The 21,848-nt window shown below is 38.2% G+C and overlaps 1 protein-coding gene across 9 annotated transcripts in view; it reads left to right on the top strand.

The window, feature by feature from the left end:
• The window catches only part of adgrl3.1 (adhesion G protein-coupled receptor L3.1), a 247,436-nt gene that overhangs the window by 102,449 nt on the left and 123,139 nt on the right, over positions 1–21,848 (top strand). For all 9 annotated transcript variants that reach the window (XM_047364449.1, XM_047364448.1, XM_047364452.1 and 6 more), the window contains exon 5: positions 7,286–7,395. In XM_047364449.1, the coding sequence (XP_047220405.1) occupies positions 7,286–7,395 (110 nt within the window). The remainder of the gene's footprint in view (positions 1–7,285; positions 7,396–21,848) is intronic.

Here is a 21,848-nt window from a genome sequence, read left to right on the forward strand (position 1 = left end):
AGCTGTATGCCAAAATCATCCGTATTAAGACAATAAAAGACCTGAAATATTTCAGTTAATGTGCAATGAATCTAAAATATATGAATGTTCAATTTTCATCATGACATTATGGAAAATAATGAACTTTATCACAATATGCTAATATTTTGAGAAGGATCTGTACAGGCATTCAGCCTTGCCACACATTCTAATTTGGAATTAGGTACGAACTTGGAATGGGCCATTCTAACACATGAATGTGTTTTGATCTAAATCATTGTAGCTCTGGCTGTATGTTCAGTGTTGCCGTCTTGTTGGAAGGTGAACCTCCGCCCCAGTCTGGAATCTTTTAGCAGCCTTTTAAAGGTTTTCTTGTAGGATTGTATTTCTCCATCCATCTTCCCATCAACTCCGTCCAGCTTCTTCATCTCTGCTGACGATAAGCCTCCCCACACCATGATGCTGCCACCACCATGTTTCTTAATGGGAATGATGTGTTCTGGGTATTGCCCTTCACAGAACAGCTTCATTTACACTGAGATTAATGTACACACATGTGGACTCTATTTACTAATAAGGTGACATCAAAAGGGAATTAGTTTTTTTTTACTTGGAAAACAGTTTTTAAATACATTTCATTCCCCTGCACAATTATCTGTTGCTTTGTGTTGGTCTATTACATAAAATTCCACTAAAATATGTTGAAGTTTTGGGTTTTAATTTGCATAAAACTGAAAATGGTCAAGGGGACTTTAACCCTTTGCCTTAATAGACCAAATCTGGTGACGTTAATTTTAGGCAGGTTGTCCTAATATTTTTCTATGTGTTTATATGCAGGATAAAATTACAAATTCAGTATTAAGACATAAAAATCATGTGGCAAACTGAATTCAGATGCAGGTTCGATCTTATGCATTTAAAGGTCCCCTCGTAGTGTTCAGAGTCTCAAAAGCTGAAATATTAATACAAAAACACCAAAATAACAGGAAAAATATTTTGAGGCATCATATAAAGTGTTCAAAATATTCAACTTCTGTTTTGGGTTGTTGTTGTGGAAATTTAGGAAAAGAATAAAAAGACACAGTCTGCTGTGTTTTTTTTTTTTAACTTCTTTATAATCTGCAGACATCAACTCCAGACTATTTTGGCTGTGCTATTTTGGTGTGCTCACACAGGGAGTGAATCAGTATCTATAATGTGACTATAATGAAATTCTTATTCTAAAGAATTTTGCTCCTCACTCACTGGCAGAAACTTCTTGCAGGTCATGAGAATTAGTTCCACATCTCACTTGTTCTGTAATTACATATTGTTGTTATTTTTAACACAATTGTGTTCTCGCACTTTCACATGTGCAGGCTGTCACACACATGCCATGCTCCTTCTGTTTTACATCTGCTCGCAGACACGCATGTGCTCAGACACGGTTGTTGTCACACACGGGCTGTGACCGCCAACGACAGCGTCATCAATTCAGTCAGATGGGCTGTTATATTCATACGAAAGACTGAGATGGAGAGAAAGGCATGAAGGGAAAGGAGTTCTGCCGAAATATTAGAGACAATAACAGCAGCAGCACCAGCCACTGCAACAACACAGCCTTCTTCTTCCCTGGTCGCCACAGCACAGCTTTTTTAATGAATGGTTTGTTTGTGTGGAAGCAAAACCAGCAGGCAAGTCTATATCCAGGGTGCAGCCTTCTTTTGATGTGGTCAAGCTAATTAACAAAAAGAGCAAAAAACACAGAGGTTAAGCAATAACGAACTGTGTTGCAAAGGTGTGTTGGGTTGTGTGTGGATGTTCTTTATGCCCATTTGATGCATGGAACATGCAAACTGAGTTTGTGCTAATGTTTTATGTTCTATTCAGCTGCAGGATAGATATTTTTTGTAAGAAAAAAAAAACAGAAGGCGATGGAGGCATTGGGGACATAGGGGAGTCTTTTTTGGATCTGAATCAGGGTACTGGCTCAGTTAGAGTGGTGACGTCAGCTTGGGCTTTACTTAGGATGGAGGGATTGAGAGAGAAACAGAGGGAGGCTGAAGATGACGCCCTGAGGGAGTCAGGGATCAGAAAGGTATTAAGGGGAGGGAGAAAGGAAGAAGGCGGCAGAGAATGGAGGCAGCAATAAGAGGCCTACCACATTTATCTGGGTGTGACTTCGGAAACTGCAGCTAAGTGGGTTTAGGACAGATAAACAGAGAAAAAAATGACAGTTGGAACAAGAGACAAAGAAGGAGGAACTGGGAGGAATAATTCCTTGGCGGGAAGGATGAAGACAAAGGCAGAAAAAAATTGGTTTATTATCTTGGCTTAGAGAGTGTGGGGAGAAGAAAGAGGAAGGTGCTGCAGACAGAAATAGACAGAGAGAGAGAAGGAGTGATTGGAGAAAGATATATCTCACTGGGGATTTTGTCAAATCTTTGCTCTCTGACCTTTATTTAGTCAATAACCTTCAGTGCTTTACAACCTTGCAATGAAGCTGTTTTTTGCAGTGTCATAAAGCTGAAATATATGCACAAATATAGTCCAAAACTGAAATGATCTCTGTTACATCCTGTCTTGTACCAGCCCTATATAGAGTAAATGGATCCTCAGTGAGAAAGTTCAGGTTCACATGAATCCAGTCACATACTTTTCCATAGCAATAAATGCCCAAACAAGCAGTTACCAAGAGTTCAAAAAGTAAAAAACATTTATAAACTATTTCAGCAATAGCTAAAAGGGATGCAATTATAGATTCAGTTTTCTACAACAATTTTGCTCTATCACATTCTAGGGTGGTCCAGATGCCAATCAAAGCAATAAAAATTCTCTTTTTTGGGTTTTTACAAAAAACAAAAAATCAGGAATCCCATACTGTGCTAAAAAAACAAAACACTATAATGTATAAAATTATTAAAAACATCCAATCTAAAAAATATTTTTTAATCACAAAACTGTGACCTAGCTTTATTGTTTAGCAATGATTAGAAGTGTGGAAGCAGATGCTAACTTTAGTGAAGACTGTCAGTACCTTCTCTGTAACTTTTTTAACGTTTCAATTCCCTTATTATTGAATGTACTGGACTCGATGCTGTTAGCAATCCATCCTGTTGTCCAATAGCTAAACATTGACAGCATAAAGCGGTGGTGTAGCTGTTTTGGATAGATCCATTTGTTCTGTTGTCCAACTTTTCTTTTAAAGCACGCCACATTCCATGTTGTCAGAATCAAGACTTATCTTGATTTGTCCGTTAACTTAAGTAGAAAAGTATTTGAACATAGTCGAGGGGGAGCAGGTAGGTAGGAACTCTCTGCATATCAAAAAGGTAAATGATGTGAAGAGGTTCCTTTTTATGAACAGAGATTAAGTCACATTGGTTTAACCAAAAATTAAGGTTACTTTTATAAAGCAGCCAGCTTTCTCTGTGCTCTCACATTCCCTCTCCCTACAGTCTTATTTTGAAGAAAAAAAATAATATTACGCCATTTGCTGTTGGGGAAACAGCAGGTGTGATTACATTAATAGCAGCACATTTTCTTTATTAGTTCAAGATAGGAAATATATGAGGCCATTAAATGGCATTTTATGCTTTGATTCACCACAATGTCCCAGGTAGTTGTGTCCATTCGCCGGTGTTGTCAGCAAACTTGTGGCGGCATTTCACTTTTATACAATTCCCACTCCTCACTCCACAAGTTGCACTGGTGACAGGTGACCGATGATGAAGCCACTGAGGTAAGAAATTAAAAAGCACAGAGGCGAGTGAAAAAGAAGGCAGTGAGAGGGGAGGGACATGTATTGTTATTAGAATATGACAGACGTGGCTACACATCCCGTTTTGAACCTTTTTAACTCTTATGACCCTTCACTTGACCAGTGACAAACTGGTCACCAGTAAGCACTGTGAATGTTACAGTAAGTACTCCACAGCCAATGTTCATTTTCCCACACATGAATATTGAACTGAAAATCAAATTATCTCTCATGCATATTTTATTATTCCAAGTGTTGAATGATACAATAAAAAGGGAAACCTGAGGGATTCAAAATGTTCATTAAAAAAAATCTCAATGGTAGAATCTGGCTACCTCTATTGTAAACGTCATCTATTTGACAGGTGTGCACAGAGGGAAAGCAAGATCAGTTTAACTAATTGAAAGGGAATATTCAGAGGAGCAAAGATAGCTAATAACCCATCTTAAAATATTCCTTTTATTCTTATATCTCCTCCTTTGTCTTCTTTAATTCTCTACATAATATGTCCTTCATATGTGTTATTTCAATAATTCATTTAAACCAGGAAGTGCCATAGAGACAAAGTGGCACTTCAGTGTGAAGAGCATTTTTATGTTATTACATATGTCTGTCATGATGAATTACGGGCACCTGCAGGCCCTCCTACAAATCACCTTTGCTTGCATGGCTTGTTTAATTACACCTACTCATAAATCTGATGTGTGCATTTTTATCGTTGCTCACCTTACTGTACATGCTTGTATACACATATGCTCACAGGCCAAACAAAGAAAGTGTGCTGCCTTACATTACCTGCTTTATTAGGAGTGAGAAATACTTACATTTTGTGTGTCAGAGGAGAGGGTCCCTTGGTGATTAGAATTAATTATCTAGAGTCTGGGTCAAAATACTTTTCAAGGCATAGGTTATTGTTCTTGCTGCTGAATATGCACACACACATGCACGCATGCAGACACATGCAGACACACACACACACACACACACACACACACACACATGGTGTTCTTGTGAACAACTCTTCTGCAGCCATTGTGGGCCACCTTGTGTACAAGTGAACTCAATGGTTCCAGTACTGTAATGTCTACTCCACAAGTACCAGTAAGCCTGTATTGTCTGCTACATTTAAACCATAAAGAGGCTTTAAACAGAAATGACTCTTGAGTTTCAGGGCGAATGCAGAGACGTCGATCATAAAATCATAGGCTTCTGAGCAGAAGTGGCTTTTACAGGCAGAGGAAACATGAAACAAAATGTTAACTCCTAAACATGACAAAGAGACTGAACTTATATGTACCTCCAGGACAGGAGGGTAATGGAATAAAACAAAACTGAAAAATATAAAGATATAAATAAAAACAGGAGACAAACATTCAGTATTACTAATTGTGATCAAAATTAAACATTTTGGAAAGTATGCACGGTATGTGTACAGAACTGACATTGCACGTCACTCTCAACACACCATAGTGACACATGGTAGTGGCAACATCATGCTTTGGGGATTCTCTTCTTCAGCAAGGGTAGGGAAGCTGCTCAGAGGTCATGGGAAAATGTATCATTCTAAATACAAGACAGCCTGTTAGAGGCTGCAAAAGACTTGAGACTGGGGCAGAGATTTACCTTCCTATTGGTCAACAACCCTAAGCACACAGCCAGAATACCAGTGGTATTGTGATTACTGATTGATCAAAGCACATTTATATAGATTAGTGTAATACTCCATCTCCTCCATGACTCAGTAAACATCAGTATTATTAAATTTGATAAACCACATTTACGCTGTTGATATTGGCTTGTACTGTTTCTTTAAATATGTTGCTTGAAATCCTTATACACTGAATGAGTGATAACTATCTTCAACTAAATTCTAATAAGACAGAATTTCTAAATCATGCCCCTCACTGCATGATTCTACATTAAGTTTGAGGAACTTATAAATTTTGTTTGAACAATCAGTGTATTCAAGCAGTCGTTCTAAACTTCTGGTCCAAAACAGATTTTTCCCCACCAGATAAATACTTTAAAATTATGTAAGTTGGTGCCACATCATGAACTGGAGATATTTATCTCTGCTTGAATTACCTTTAATTGAGATTGTTGCAAAACAGCCCTTGATTGCATTTAGTTTGTACAAAATAATATAGAAGATATTGCATAATCTCCTTAGTTCTACTTTTTATGAGATTTTAGTTTCATTGTCTATTATTATTTTTCTGTTATTTATTTAAGCCTTTTTTGATGTTTTTGTTGTGAAAGCACTTGTTCCATTTGATTGTATGAAAATTGCTCTGTGTATAAAGTCTCACTTATTGATTGGTTGGTCGATTGATTGATTTATTCATTTATGGACTGAGCAGAAATATCTTGTTACCATAATGTGAAGAAGAACATGGTGTTGAAATTAATCTTCACCTAGTTACCAGTTACTTTTATAAATTTATTATCTTGGTTTTAACTTTCAGGGTCTTGAATGGTCAAACTCCTAAGTATATTTCTGATATTATAAAACATTTAAAACTTGACCCTCAGCTCATCCGACCCGAACATTCTGGTAGTTTTTCAGTCCCATTTCAAAACCTAAAGGAAGATGCTCCAATCAATCAGCTCCATTCAAGCTCTTGAATCTTCTTTTTTTCTGCATTCCATAAATGGTGTTGGTTTATTTAAAAATAATTTCCAGATGAGACTTAATTTAAACCAGCTTATTTGTTTGAACTTTTGTAGCATTATACAATACACTATTGTGTAATGCTGCTTTTGCAGTCTTTATCAAACTTATTGTTAATGTCTGTTATATTTTTAAATGATTTCAATATAAAGCACTGTAGTCTTTATTTTGTGGAAGGTGCTGTGGATATTTCAGCTATCTAGCCATGTAGTATTCGGCTTGGTGTAGAAAAGATGTTGGTAGTATAGCGAGCTTTTGTTTTAAATAAAGCTATCATTTACTGTATATTGTCACTGACACTTGGTGCACACTGTTGTTGTGAAGCTGGGACACTGACAGAAGAAAACGCATGCAGCACAGTGTCTTTCTCTCTCCCCTTCAGCCATGTTCAAAGACACAAGAGTTGCTATGGTTATGGGAACATTGGATTATACTGAAACTTCACCTTCTACCTTGATCATTAAAACTGACCCTGGTGATCTTATTTAATAACTACGGCAGATGGTTGGGCTGCTAAAAGTACCTCAGATCAGCCTATGTGAAATGAACAAGTGGCATTAGAGTATGATTAATCATTTAAGACTGCAATATTCTTCAATATCAAGTTTGTTTGTATTGCATTTAGATTAAGTTTAATTACTCAACTTATAGTGGCCATGTAGACTTTCTTCATTTACATAAATTGCTTTTACTTTTTTTAATCAGTATTCTTACAACACCCACTAAATGTACATCATTGCTCCTGTTGTAGAACTATACCTAAGCATCTCAATGTGTTACTGAATATAATTGCTACATTTGTGTTCAAAAGGCTAAAAAATTGCACTGAGATACAACAAATTTAACAACTCTTGTTAGCTGTTTTGTTTAACTCTCCACTCATATTCTTCTTGTAGATGCAACAACCGTACCCAGTGTGCAGTGGTGGCAGGACCTGATGTTTTCCCCGATCCCTGTCCGGGAACGTACAAATACCTGGAAGTTCAGTATGAATGCGTCCCTTACAGTAAGTAGAAAAATGTTGTTCATATACTGTGTATCACTGTGATGTTCTATGGTTTTTTCTTTGCTTCCTGTCCTAAAATTATTCACATATAGTGGAGTAGCATACTCAAAGTTTGAAAGACATTTCATTAAGACTGTACAGTTTTGATTGCAGCGATGCTCCCCCATCACACAGCTGTGATGAAGAAACTTGAGCAGAGAGCAGCTGAAACGCTAGTCCTTAATAGACAATTTGAAGAAAAGTGTTTTCTTCTGTATGTTTTGTTTGCTAAAAACATTATTCTTTAAATGCAGAAGGTCTCACACTTGTGAAGTAATGGTGCCAAATTATCTGGGTTTTTTAATAACCAAAGTCATAATCAACCACCCCTTAAAGTTCTTTTTTTTATTTTTTTTTTATTGTTGTCCTAAATTTCGTTTTAAGTTTTTTGTAAATTTTTGCTGCAATTTAAATATCAATATCTAATCTAATTAATACCAACATACAGTTTTATTGTACTGTAACTTCATTCTGAGTGTGGACATATGAGAAAGACACATCAGAGACATTATGGACATGTGGCAAATGACCATGAGGATGGTTTAATAATTTAACATTTTCCCCCGTTTCAATTTCCCAAAATATATCCAAAATCTTGGTTACCTCTCCAAGCTTAATGAATGCAAAGGAAATCACCATGGAGACTTAGCGGATTAAAGATATCTTTTTGTCCTTGGTTTTTATTTTACACTCTCTAAGTAAGGAGGGTTTGTCCGTGAGCAGCGGCAAAATACTTTATCTGCATCCGTTTTACCAGAAGGTTAAGTCTTGTAATTTCCCCATATGTGCTGCCATTTTCTGGTTCTGTTCTTTCACAACATCTGCTTATTAGAACTTGTTCAGCTGTTTCTTTTTATTGTATTTATTTATTTATTTTTACCTCTGTTAAGGTGTGTGCTGTAAAAAAATATTAATTATACCATAGCTCTCAAAAGTGTACATACACCTTTGTTAAAAGCATCATTTTGGTGATAGAAAAATTTGACATTCTAATGAATTAATTCGAAACCTCCCCCACATAATGTGACATATTTTTAGTACAATTCAGTTTAAGAAACAAAACTTTGTAAATGTAAAAAAAGAGTTAAAAAACTTGGTTACTATAGACTGCACAAACGTGAACTAATACTTTGATGAAGCACCTTTTGAATGACTTTTAGGATTCAGTCTTCTGACCTGGCAATATTTACTCACTTTACCTAGGCAAAGTTCTCCAAATCCATCAGATTGTGAGAGCATCTCCTATTCACAGAGGTCCTCAGGTGCCCCCCTCGTATCTGTTAAATTTAGTTCTAGATTCTGAGATTCTTTTCAAATGTTTTATGTCTCTTTTTCAATTGAAGTCATAAATCTTTTAATATTAATGTTTGCTCACTATGGTGTTGAAGAATAAAAACATCCCTTATGTTTTCCTTTTAAGTCGTAGGGCAAAACTAACCTGGATTTGGAACTATTCAAAGCATGATCCACTTTGACAAAATACCTCAGATCATTCTAAAGAAAGAATGATGCTGCCAGCACTGTGTTTCATTGTGTTAGAGGTGATCTTTAGGTAATGTGCCATGTTAGCATACATTTGAAATTATGTTCTTCAGTGTTTAGCAGCTGCCAAATGCATCTCCTCATCCACATTGTAGGAATGTGTAGTTTTCATAATGTCCCCTTTGTTTCATGTACTGCCTTCACTGTGCCATGGTCTATATACTGCTGTGGAATTGTTTCTGAATACTTCTGTTGCTGATAATGTTTCTTTAAATTGTAGCTTTAGATAAAATATGTTAATGTGTGAATGTTTGATAATTCTTTCTAGGACAGCTGAAGTTTATTTTTGGTTAATCAGAATTTCTTTTACTGACAGAAGGTGTAAACTCAAGAAGACCAGTGCTGAAACTGAATCAAAATGTGATTAATTAAAGTATTTTCTAAGGGTATGCACACTTTGGGAACCAGCTTATTGCAGCTTTCTGCTTCTTTTATTTAGTAATCCATTTATATAATTAAATGAATGAATACTGTGAATAAACTGACATATTAAAAATGTGAAAATAAATCTACTTTGCAAAAATATTTTTAAGATAGTTAAACTAACATGACAATTAATTACTTGTATTTAAAATGGGTTGTATTCCTACTGCTGTTGATATAATATAATAGAACATATTGATTGGTAGTTATTACTAAATTTAAGACTGTTTTTTTGCAAAATATTTGCTAACTATTTCCATACAGCTGAATTTGTCCTTGTTGTTAGACAAGTGTAGGTGAACTTGTTCAGCCATTTTTACGCCAGCAACAGTTGGTGGAGGGACAGCTGTGCATTACTCTATGTAGTGGCTAAAAACTTCAGTATAGCTGACAGAAATAGAAGATTTCAGTGATTTTGAAAAATACCAAGTATTTCATAAATACTTGGTATACCATCATACTTCTAATTGGCCAATGCCTACTTGTGTTTCAGACCAACTACACAGACATTGCATGTGGCAGGTAACAGAAATGTATTACATCAAAAATACGTAACATAAAAAAAAACTCGACACTATTGGATTTTGGCATGAATACTAACATAAGGGCCAACCAAACAGCAGATTGCATGGAATAGGTGCTTGTCAGTCATTTGTACCATAGTAGCACGATCAAATGAGTTTTTTAAAATCAACACGAATTGTCAGATGATGACACAATTGAAAAATATGCCTCTTGTATATTGTGTATTATATGACACACACAGTGTCCCCTGTTAGGTGGCGAACACTCCAAGCCCTCGGTGCTGAGTGGTCTTTATCAAATCTGCTCTATTTAGAAGGGTCAATAATTCATCCATGACTGTGTGTTGAAGGCACCCACGGATACATGTCAATTTACATGATGCCCTGTGGCACTTCTGATATAGCCAAGATACGGTGAGAGCTAATTAACCAAGCTGAGTCATAAAAAGGACATTTTCAGCTGATTAAAAAAAAATCCCCCTGGAGTTATTTCCATCATTAAACAAGCAGGCTAGGCATTGGTCATTAAAGGTTTCATGCACCAAGCTCAAAAATGTCCTTTTACACCATTCCCATGGTGTAAAACATTTTAAATAGGTTGGAAAAGAAAGGGCCAGAGTCCCTTTTGTTCCGTCTGTATGAATGATTGGCTTTGGTTAGCGTTGCCCTTCACAAGAGTTTTGCTGCACACTGCTTAACTGCTGGCTAAAAGAAAGCTCCTGCACTTTTCTTTCAGTTACAAGAAAAACAAATTTGGCTAGTTACATTTAATTCCAGTTGCAAAAAAACAGAGGCAGTCATAGCATCAAAACCAAAGGTGCTCCCCCTATCATTCTTATTAGTGTCACACTGCTTTCAAACTACAATTGACAAGCTACTGTTAAGCAGCTGACTGCAGGCTGGTTACCCGAGCAGGCTGCCAGACTATTTAACAAGCAAATATGGTGCAGAGACCTAAAAGTGCTGGGAAAAACATGTAGCCCGGATCTGGAGTCATTTTCCATAATTTGTAAACCGTTTTATTCACAGAGAGAGTTTTCCTCGTTTATAATAATTGGCTCATACACGGACTCTTTCATCATAATACTGGGAGATTTTAACAGAGCAAACTTCTCAAATGAACTCCCCAAATACAGATAGCATATTAAGTGTCCCACCAGACAAAAACACACTGGACCATTGTTACACAGCTTTAAAGGACTCATATCATGCTGTTACCAGGGCTGCTCCGGGTTTTTCGGATCATTATCTAATCCACCTCATCCCAACCTACAGACAGAAACTAAGAGCTTCCAAACCCAAGGTTCACACTGTTAAGAAGTGGACTGAGGAATCAAAGCAGACGCTACAGGCCTGCTTTGAATGCACAGACTGGACTGTTTTTGAAACTTCAGCCACCGACTTAAACCAACTAACTGATGTGGTGACATCATAAATCAGTTTCTGTGAGGACATGTGTGTGCAGACCAAAACCTTCTGCACCTTTGGGAACAACAAGCCATGGTTTACTCCACACCTCAGGAAACTGCGCAGGGAAAAGGAAGAAGTTCACAGCAGTGGAGATTGGGCGCGGTACAAGCAGGCCAGGAACAAACTAACAAAAGAGATCAAAGCAGCCAAGAGAAGCTACAGTGAGAAGCTTAAGAACAGCCTTTCTACTGGTGACACTTCAGCTGTATGGACCAGTCTGAGAAACCTGACTGCCTACAAGAGCCCCTCCAACCATCCTGAACAGAGTCATCTCCTGGCCAACCGTCTGAATGGCTTCTACTGCAGACATGACAAGAAGCCATTCACACCTCAAATCATCTCCTCTACATCCCATCCAGGAACAAATTCCTCCCATAAAGCAACCAAGCACCATCCGATCCTCTGCCTGCACTAAAGATCTCAGAGGAAGATGTAAACAGGCTCTTTCAGCGCATGAAAACATCATGCCTGAAAGCCTGTGCAAATCAACTCGCTCAACTCGCTCCGATCTTCACCCACTCAGTTTGCAGATGACACCACTGTCATTGGACTGATCCAGGACGGTGATGAGTCTGCATACAGACAGCAGGTGGATCAGCTGGTACACTGGTGTGGTCGGAACTACCTTGAACTGAACCCACTCAAGACTGTGGAAATGGTGGTGGACCTTCGGAGAACACCACCCCCATACAACCCCCTCACCATCTTCAACAACACTGTATCGGCCGTGGACCACTTCAGGTTCTTAGGAACCACCATCTCTGAGGACCTGAGATGGTCTTTGCACATAGACACTGTTCGAAAGAAGGCCCAGCAGAGACTGTACTTCCTGAGGCAACTCAAGAAGTTCAACCTTCCACAGGAGCTGCCGGTGATCTTCTACACTGCCATCATTCTGTCTGTCCTGTCTTCATCCATCTCAGTGTGGTTTGGCTCATCCACAAAACAGGACAGGTCCAGACTGCAACAAATAATCAGGACTGCAGAGAGAATCATCAGAGCTGACCTTCCCTCCATCCAGGACTTATACAGGTCTAGGGTCAGGAAAAGAGCTGCTAAAATCTCTGCAGACCCCACACACCCTGCACATAAACTGTTCAGAGCTTTACCTTCAGGCCGCCGCTACAGAGCACTGTTTACTAAAACCAGCCGCCACAGAGACAGTTTCTTCCCCCAGGCTGTTTCTCTGTTGAACATTCAATAGAGTACAGAACAACAGCATACAGATGTTGCAAATGCACCTTTTATTAGATATGTGTACATTGTACATTGTAAATTTGTATATTCTGTAATGCAAAAACAGAACAAAAGAGTAAAGTGTACCGGAGTCAAATTCCTTGTTTGTATGCACAAACTTGGCAATAAAGCTGATTCTGATTCTGATTCTGAAATATGTTATTTACATAAAGAGCAAAACAATAAAAAGCACCTGAAAACTATTACTAGCCACTTTAGCGGGTGTCAAAATCAAACCCACAAATAATTGTTACAGATAAGATAAATACAACTGCAATTTTCTCTATCGTAGGCTATTTTAGCAGCAGTAGTAATAATTGTGCCGTTTCTTTTTCAAGTAAAAGCCCTTAGATCGTGTTGAACATTTTTGTTTTAAGTTTCATTCTGCTTTTGAGAAACTGTTGTATTTTTGCTCGTTTTCACACTGTGAGAAACCATGCCTAAACCAGGCTGACTTATAGGAAAGAAAATTTTAATTATTTGATGAAAAAGACACTTTGCAAGCCTTCATCTCACAGCCATCTACAGCCTTGGCACCATAGTTCGCACAGACGGCCAAGGTGATCTCCCACACTGAAGCATTCAATTATGTCTAGCTAAACAGCTCTTGCCTGGCGTCTAGAATGACCGGCAGATTAAATAATAGGACTATCAGAGCCCTCTCTGGAGCAGATGGAAACACAACCTGATACCTGCTTAATGCCCCGCCAAGCACGCGCGCACACACATCTGCTTCATGCCCATGCGAGCATCAGCGTTCAATTGGCTTTCAGCCTTCTTTCACTCATTCTTGCCTCATCCAGGCCTTCCGTCTTATGAAAAAATGGCAAACTGACTGACTTACAGGATTTGTTACTGTAAAGATCTACAGATTAAGATCAATGGGAGATGAGTTACATGCTGATCTGATGAGCAGTGGGTTAGTGTGGGTACAATTTCTCTCTGCAAAAATAGGGAGCATCTGATACAAAGTTATTAGACAGCTCAACTAACGGATGGAGAAACGTAGTGAGGGAGATGAAGAAACGGCCTAAAAAGGGACTGTGAAGGAGCTAGAGCATAAGCATCTTCAGCTTTCCATCTAAAGTGTTCAGTCTGGATCAGGTAGCACTGTAATACAATGCATTGCTCCTGTGGGTGTGTTTAGCCTAGAGAAATGCTTACAACTTTACAAAGAAAGCAAATGTTGTTTAAAGATTAAATAAGTCTTTGGATGTCATGAGTCTACGGTTTAGATGTTTCTGTCTGAGAACACTCAACCTTTACATGGCAGAGAGCCGTGATATTGCATTCCTCAAATATTTATGCAATCAATTTTCTTTGAAAGGTGTAATAATGTGGGAATCTTGGAACACGCTGACATTCAGGCTGGAGCTTCAACCGTCAACAATCACGCAGCACGCATACGGCAGCAAATCAATGCTGTCAGCGGCATTGCTGCCAGATATATGTTTTGTCAGACATTAAGTGGTGAAAAAAATCTCCAAATTGTTGCCATGCATCAAGCCGATTCAATAGAGACGGCTTGTTTTGTGAAATATATGACAGTGCACTCAGGCTGTTGGCTTTCTCAAAAGAGTACAAGCTCCAACTTTAAAAAATCAATAATACTTCTGAAGGCGAGTTTGGCTTTAGCGCAATCAAATGAGTATAACATCAGGGGACACCCATAACTCTCAGTGTGTCTCCCTGGACATTAGGTACAATGGTGGTGCTGTTTGCGAAATGTGTAAACACCTGACCCACCTAGCAATCATCTCTGAGGGCAGTCGTTGCTAATCACAAACTAAGTGCGTGGAAAGAAAATGAGCCGAGCTCCAGAGAGACAACTTTATACTGCAGATGCACTTTTCCCTCACAACTGCCATTCAAGCGGAGTTGTCCAACTGCACAGATAGCGTAAACAATCCTCAAGGTGGGTTGTAAAACAGGCAATTCAATTATGTATGGTTCAGCTTTCAGTGATACGATGCACCTTCATTCCCCTCCTCTTTATTCCCTCTAAAACATTTTGGCTTGTGCTACCTTCACCACTCCTCATCTCTGCAGGTTTTTGGCAGTTTTCCAAAGCTACAATCAAGCTTTTTTTCCTCCCCGGCTCACCGTGGTGTGAGTGTGTGTGGTGGTCGTGTGCCAAACTAGCCAGCTAGTTTTTGCAGTAATTAGCCACCTGTGTATACTCTCTCATAGCACTGCAGGCATACTATAAATATACATACATCCATTAGCACACCGCTGTACAAAGTGCTTCACCAAGGCAACTGTTATACATGGATAGATCTGATCTCAGAAAACAACACACCACAGAAAGAGATGATTGGTGTAGCTTTAGACATTTTTGAACATATTTTAACACTGAATATATTAAACATATATATTTACACACACACTCATATATATATATATATATATATATAGACACATATACTACATACTTGTGTGTTCTGTCAAGCAGATTCTAAATTAAATGGAGCTTGTTATTTTGAATACTCATCTTCAATACAGAGAAATGAATGTGCCAATTGGAGAAATTTGGCATAATTTCGCATGTCTCTTACCGCTAGATGAGGTACATGGCAAAAAGCTTAAAATTTGATCCTTGGGATTTGCTGAATGTGCATAAACAGGCATAATTGGGTGTGCTGGCTACAGTAAGGCTGAAACTGGTTTGAAGCGAACTGGTGAAAATAGTCTGTAGGGGTTAAAGCAACTATGGAGACTTTTCTGTATAATCAGTAAAAACTCTATTTAGACATATTTCCTCAGCTACGGAGCAGCATGTCATGGTCAGTTTTTCTATTTGGATTTATATTTTGTTGTAAATCATTATTAATAAAGATAAAATTAAACCTACAAAAACAATCTTCCATGTACATAAGCCCCCAGTGACATTAGATAAGACATATTAGTTCTTAAGAGTAAATATTTTGCTATTTCTTTAATTGTTACATGTACACTGCATGGCAGTAATGAAATGTGTCTGCTGGAAGTAAAAGAAAAACATGGATTTTAGGAAAATTTCGATACAATAAAACATATGGCTGCATGATTTAGTAAAACCAGGCATTGTGATATTATTGTTGAAAATTGGAATGATGACATCAACTGCTCTACGTCAGATGTGGTACAATATGCAGTAACAGTCCTTCCAATCAGCTAAATATCTAATTGGTAATTAGAGTTGAAGTATAACACCTTAACAAATATTGCCTTCAAGCAGTCTTTGGTGATTGTGATATTGCATACATTGAAACTGTTAGCATGACTGCAATTAAACTTATTTTGGATCTCTAATAAACTCAGACACTCATAATAAAATAAAAGCATAGAAATATCCTTCATTGTCCAACAGTAGGGAAATGCAGGAGTGTCAAAAGCAACGTGAAAGGCAAATGGAAGCATACAGGTACAGACAAGCATAAAAAACTATGAAAATTTAAATTTAAGAGAAGACTGTACAGTAAAAACAACATAACATGAGAAAAAAATACTGTACAGTTCTTAAAACGGGCATACTCAGATGGATTAAAGGAAATTTGCAAGTGAGTAGAATGATTTGAAAATTTACAAAAAGCTCATTTGTAATTGCAAATGAGAACAACAACACACTATCTACAAAATGTGGAAAAATGTGCAAATAACCTCCTGTTTTGACTGAAAATCCAGTTTAGAAGAATCCTTTTCCAGTTTTGAGAAGTAATCTTCCATTTAGTCCAACCAAATTTAAATAAGAGTATGGTTACAGTTTATGTTGATGAAAACACCCCTGACCTCTGTGTGGCTGAAGAGTACGTGCTGTTAGCTATCTGTGCCTATAAAGCTCAGCACTGCCCCCTATCAGTGTGTCACATCTGTCCATTTTCTCTGCGCATTAACGATTAGAAAGAATAATGTCACATACATTCATTAAATATTTTAGACTGACTGTGGAACATGAGCATGTTTAGTACATGTGTTTTCCAGCATGTATGTTGGCGATATAAAGAGAGACAGAAATGGGCATGCGCCAACTGGCTGCATCAGTCAGTGTGTGTTACACAGTGCCATCGGCAATGTCTAAATTTAGCCATTTTTACTATAAAAATGTTTAAATTATACAGAGAACAAATTTATACATCAGTCAAGCAGACAAATTAATTTTATTCACTTATAATTCCAACTATTTTACTTCTCATGATGATAGGTGAGGGACAGATTTGTTTTGTGAGTGGGACAGAAACCGCCGAGTTGCCACTCTTGCACATTGTGTGTTTTTGATCAGCAATCAGTATCCAAAATGTGCTTCTGATGCAAATAAATTGACTATATTCTTTGTTTACAAAACGTGGCTGCTGCTTCTCCCATATTTCATTGCATTAACGTTTCAAAACCCAAAACCACAAATCACGTGAATTCAGCCTTCGTAAGGGGCAGAACTTTGTACTAGTTGGAAGACAATACATAAAAAGAGTAAATTTCCCAAGTAGAAAATGCTACCCATATTTCATTAACCAACTGTGTTTTTACTGGCAACTGTGAGTTTGTTAGTGAAAAAAAAGTTACACCACTTGATGGTTTCTTTAAAATAGTGGAGGACACATGGGCAATGTCTATCTATTTCCTTATCTTCATTTAGCATACCGTTACTCTTTCAGCTGCTGTTATACAGCAATTAGGGATTATTAATCAGGAAAGCCAGTGATATGTTATGCAATACCCATGCAGTCTATTTAAAACAATAGAACTTGGCTTGGTAGGAAAGCTAATTAAAAGATACAATCAACCTTCTTGTCTGGCCAATTAAGGACTTCTGTCGGGTTGGACCTTTGGAATAACTTCATCATGATGACACCAGATGAGCTGTGTGTGTGTATGTGTTGTCCTGGAAACAGTCACTCACCGTTAGGATTGCGAGTGCGTGTGTATTGTATGTGTGTTTGTCTGGGAAAAAACTGCAGTTGTTTCTGTGTAAGAGAAGGGAAGATGGGAAAGGAACCAAGAAAACAGAAGGAGAGATGGCGGAGCGACAGCTGAGACAGAGATAGGGGGAAATGGGTTAGACGAGGAACAGAGAGAACGAATTAACTGATAAAAGACGGCGAGCAAGAGGTGGACAGGGTTTGGCTTGGTGGGGGGAGGCAAGGAGGGACGTAAGTGTTGGAAATACAGAGGAGGTAATGGAGAGAACGGACAAGGAGGAAAGCACGGAGTGTAATAATGAAACAGGATGGCAGGTTAGGATATGAGGACAACGGGGTGGGAGAGGGTAGAATAATGGAGAAAGGAAAGTAGAAAATGTCCGTGTCCAGAAATGACCTTGGGCCCGGCCCTCGGATGGATTGGAGATCAGCGATAATCGCTATGAGGCTGCTGTTGCCACAGTTCGTCCACGCCTCACAAGAATCGAGCACACACCATCTCTACTCCTAGACGAACACCTCCTCAATAAACCATACGTTTTCAATAAAAATGCTAATTATCTTTACACTGCAGCACAGTTAGGGTTGTATTGCTTCTGTCTTTGTGTGCAAGTAGGAAAAAGCGGAAAAGAACTGTAGAAACATGGATGGTATCCAAGGTAGAGCCCTTTATCGGATAATAAAATATTTTAATGCAGGATTTAATGAATGACTAAATGATTTTTATTAAATTAGACAGGAGATAGGTGACATGTCCCTATTATTCTGCTATGGTTTTCTAATATTCATTCATACCCTTGCTCATAATAAATGAGGATAGTTTTCTTCTGTAGCTGCAAAGGTACAGTAGGTAATTCTGCAAATGATCTGTCAGAGATGGTGGATAGATAAAAACCTGCCGCTTCCTCTGCAGGATTCAGTTCTGAATATTGTTAGGGACGACACTGACAGACGCTGCTTTCGTGTTGATGTTCTCTCAGAGTTTAGGACATTTTCTTGCAAAGTTGTCACAGCCCATAATTGTTTTCTTCCTTCTCCGCTCTTCTCCTTTTTAGCTACGCTCAGTAGCTAAATTAACGGCAGTGGAGACAAACGTCTCATTCCTTTGCATCAACCACCTTTCGAGAGCCCCCGTTGACAAAACCTTGAGGTTTCAATAGATGTCTCTCTGACATATATTGTCGAGTCCCGCATGCTGACAAATGAACGTCTGTGATCTTATGAGAAAGTTTGATGTCTTACCTTCGTTCTAGAGATTAAAAAAAGAGACACCTGGAAAAAAAAATCTTGCAATAAGCTCCACAGCAGAGGCATCCATTAATCTAGTGAAACACAGAGCAGCGTTACAAATTGAATGGCATTTGTTTGACATTTTCTGTGCCATTTGGTATACTTGTCTGCAACACTTTCATTTGAAATCTATTAGTTGCTGGGCACCTTGAACTCTACATGTTTTGCTCTGTTGGAGGCTGCGTAAGAGCCTCTGGTCATTTTAAGGCATTGTTGTTGTGGTGGCATCAATCCTTTGCCCCACAATGTCTCCCTTTGCATTGAGTCAGTGCTATTGAATTAAATGGTTAATTCAAGATTTTGAAGTGAGATTCTGTTAAAAGGTTAAAGTTAAGTTGGTCCTGGAGGCTTAAGCTAAGATCTAGTCCGAGAGGAGGTAAGTCCAAAGTGGACTTCTGCCTTTTTAAAATAACTAGTGTTTAAAAAGCCATACAGGCTCAGACTAGCTGTTAGTTTCAGTTTCAGGGACCAACTAAAATGATCAATCAATACACCTATTGAGCAGGTCAGGCTGCAGTAGAGAGCAAGACTCAGCAAATAATGGGGAGGCTGAACGTATTTAAGAAAAGATCCTCTTATATGCTTTCGAACTATCAACTTTTGTCTGTTATGGAAAATATTGGATTTAGAAATTTAGGAAATCTCAGATTGAAAGTAAGGATCTAAATTCTCTAAAATACACACAAAGCAACAGCAGTTTTAGTATTGTTACCAGAGCTAACAACAATAATCACTAGTAAGAGATGCTCAAAACAGTTTAGGAAGTCAACTCTGCCATCGTTTTATCTTTGTTTTAAATAATATTTCAACCCTAAATACTGTTCTTATATAATATTTTCATGTAGTATATGTAACTTCTAAAGGGAAACTTTTATAGTAATATTCAATACAAAATTCTGATCAATGCATCTCTGCTTACAACCTTTTATCTGAATCCCTTTAAGTTTACTGATATCAGTCCTTCCACAACACACACACATACATACACATACTCACTCCACTGCATACAAAGGCTATCTGCTTCCTTTCCCAGTTCTCCTCACAAGGGAGTTGCCTGCATGCGGTGAACCATTTTATATCTTAACTCAAAACGGCTCACAAACACACAGGCACACATGCATGTGAACACTTGTTTTGAGTTTTGACTTCAACACGATCTTCTTCCAGAGATTGCTTATTTATCGGGGAGTTGTGCTAAGCTGCACCAGTTACCATGCATTTTTCATGAGCCGAAGATTTAATGGTTGCCTGTATGTGTGTTCGTGTGTGTGTGTGTGTGTGTTTGTGTGTGTGTGTGTGTGTGACATGCATTTGTGTTAGTCTTGTTCTTGGTGATGAGTTCAAGCATAAGTGTGTTGAAGAATTTATACATGCAGACCACAAAATGTGGTGCATGTGCTCTATATATAAACATGTGTCATGCAGAAGTTCTGCGAAATTGTTTTCCTTTGAGGACTCTTCTCTCTTTCTTCTCATTCCTCCTTTCCCCCCTGCTCTCGGGGGACTACTTCCATGCAGCAGGTCTCTAATGGTCTTGAAAGACACGAGGGCACTGCCTGCAGGACTAGGTTTCCGCCATGTTCATATTCCACATTGGTCCCTCAGGGACCAAGGTGAAATGAAATTCACACACATTTCACTGCAGGGTCCCATGAAGCTCTGCAGATTGTGCCTCGTCTTTGATTGACGGATCATTGGTGTTGAGTTATGGTGTACCAATATCTCATTGTATAAGGTCTTGCAATATTCAAAGAGCACAATTCAGTAAAAATTTGCACCTGCCATTGGCCAAATTACAATAAATTTATGAAAATGGGGTGTAAAGCAGTTTAAACAGGAGAAAATAGGTTAAAATAGGCAGCAGTGCACCTAAGCTGTTGCTTTACCTCTGTCTGTTTGATGCAGGTATAACACTTAATTATTATTATTATAGCATTCAAAAGGAAACATCTATTCCTGCATGTTTTTCTGGACACAAAAAAGAAAACTTGTCACAAGTTAAATTATCAATGAAGTTTGACAATACAGAGAGGAGGCTACCTAGCATTAGCAAAGTCTCCCTCTACCCCTGCCCAAAGACTAAGCATTAGCCTCTAAAGTTGGTACTTATTTTTTAAGCATCCTATTGGTGCTAAGCTAAAATGGCTATTTCACAGTTTTTAATTTGTCTGGAATACATATGAAACCTTATTTCATTTGTGAAATAATAAAAAGAGAACATCGTTGATGATTTTGTGGCATTATAAGACCACCTTAGAATTAGACATGCTTAAAACTGCAATGTGTCAACTGGTCAGACCTGGTTTGGAATTTTTTAGATCTTTAAAACAAAGTTTGTGATTTTTAAATTTTTGTAAAGATATTGATTAAATGTTGTCTTGTATTTTGCTGATGAACCCAATGTCATGCATTCTCTCATCCCGTGAGCTGGATGTGTAATTACACCCTTAGTCTTGATGTTAAAGCAACCTATCTTCCACCTCTACACACAGATGTTTGCACACCCATTCTCACAAAAATGACATGCCATTCACAAATCACCAGCTGAGCCACTGTGGCTCAGAAAACATTATTATGTAGCACTTTTAGCTGGTCCACTGAAATGCAATCGCTCTAATCACATCAGTTTTCTAGTTTTCATTGCTCCACGGCTATTAGCATACGTTAAAGAGCTCATTATATCAGGTCATTTTGTTTTGCTCTATTTTGTTCTGCACAAAAGGGTGAGACCACCAGGGGCACGGCGAACATGCGTGTGTTTTCCTTGTGTTATGCCAAGCTCCTGCTCCATCCGGGTATTCCTTCTCTGTGTTTGTGCATGTCTGTCTCCCATGTGCATTTCTGCTTCCCATCTCCATATGCGTATGTGCAACATATGCGATCCTGTCAGAAAGCTTTCCTGCTGCAGTGCAGCCTCCTCAGACGCTTATGTAATGTTATTGCCAATCACACATGGAAACGATCATGGCACTCTCACAAGGTTAGGATGAAATATGAGGACGATTATGGAGATCCCAGCTTGTATTATCAT

The sequence above is a fragment of the Girardinichthys multiradiatus genome, chromosome 5 (genome assembly GCF_021462225.1).
Source record: "Girardinichthys multiradiatus isolate DD_20200921_A chromosome 5, DD_fGirMul_XY1, whole genome shotgun sequence".
NCBI classification, from domain to species: domain Eukaryota; kingdom Metazoa; phylum Chordata; class Actinopteri; order Cyprinodontiformes; family Goodeidae; genus Girardinichthys; species Girardinichthys multiradiatus.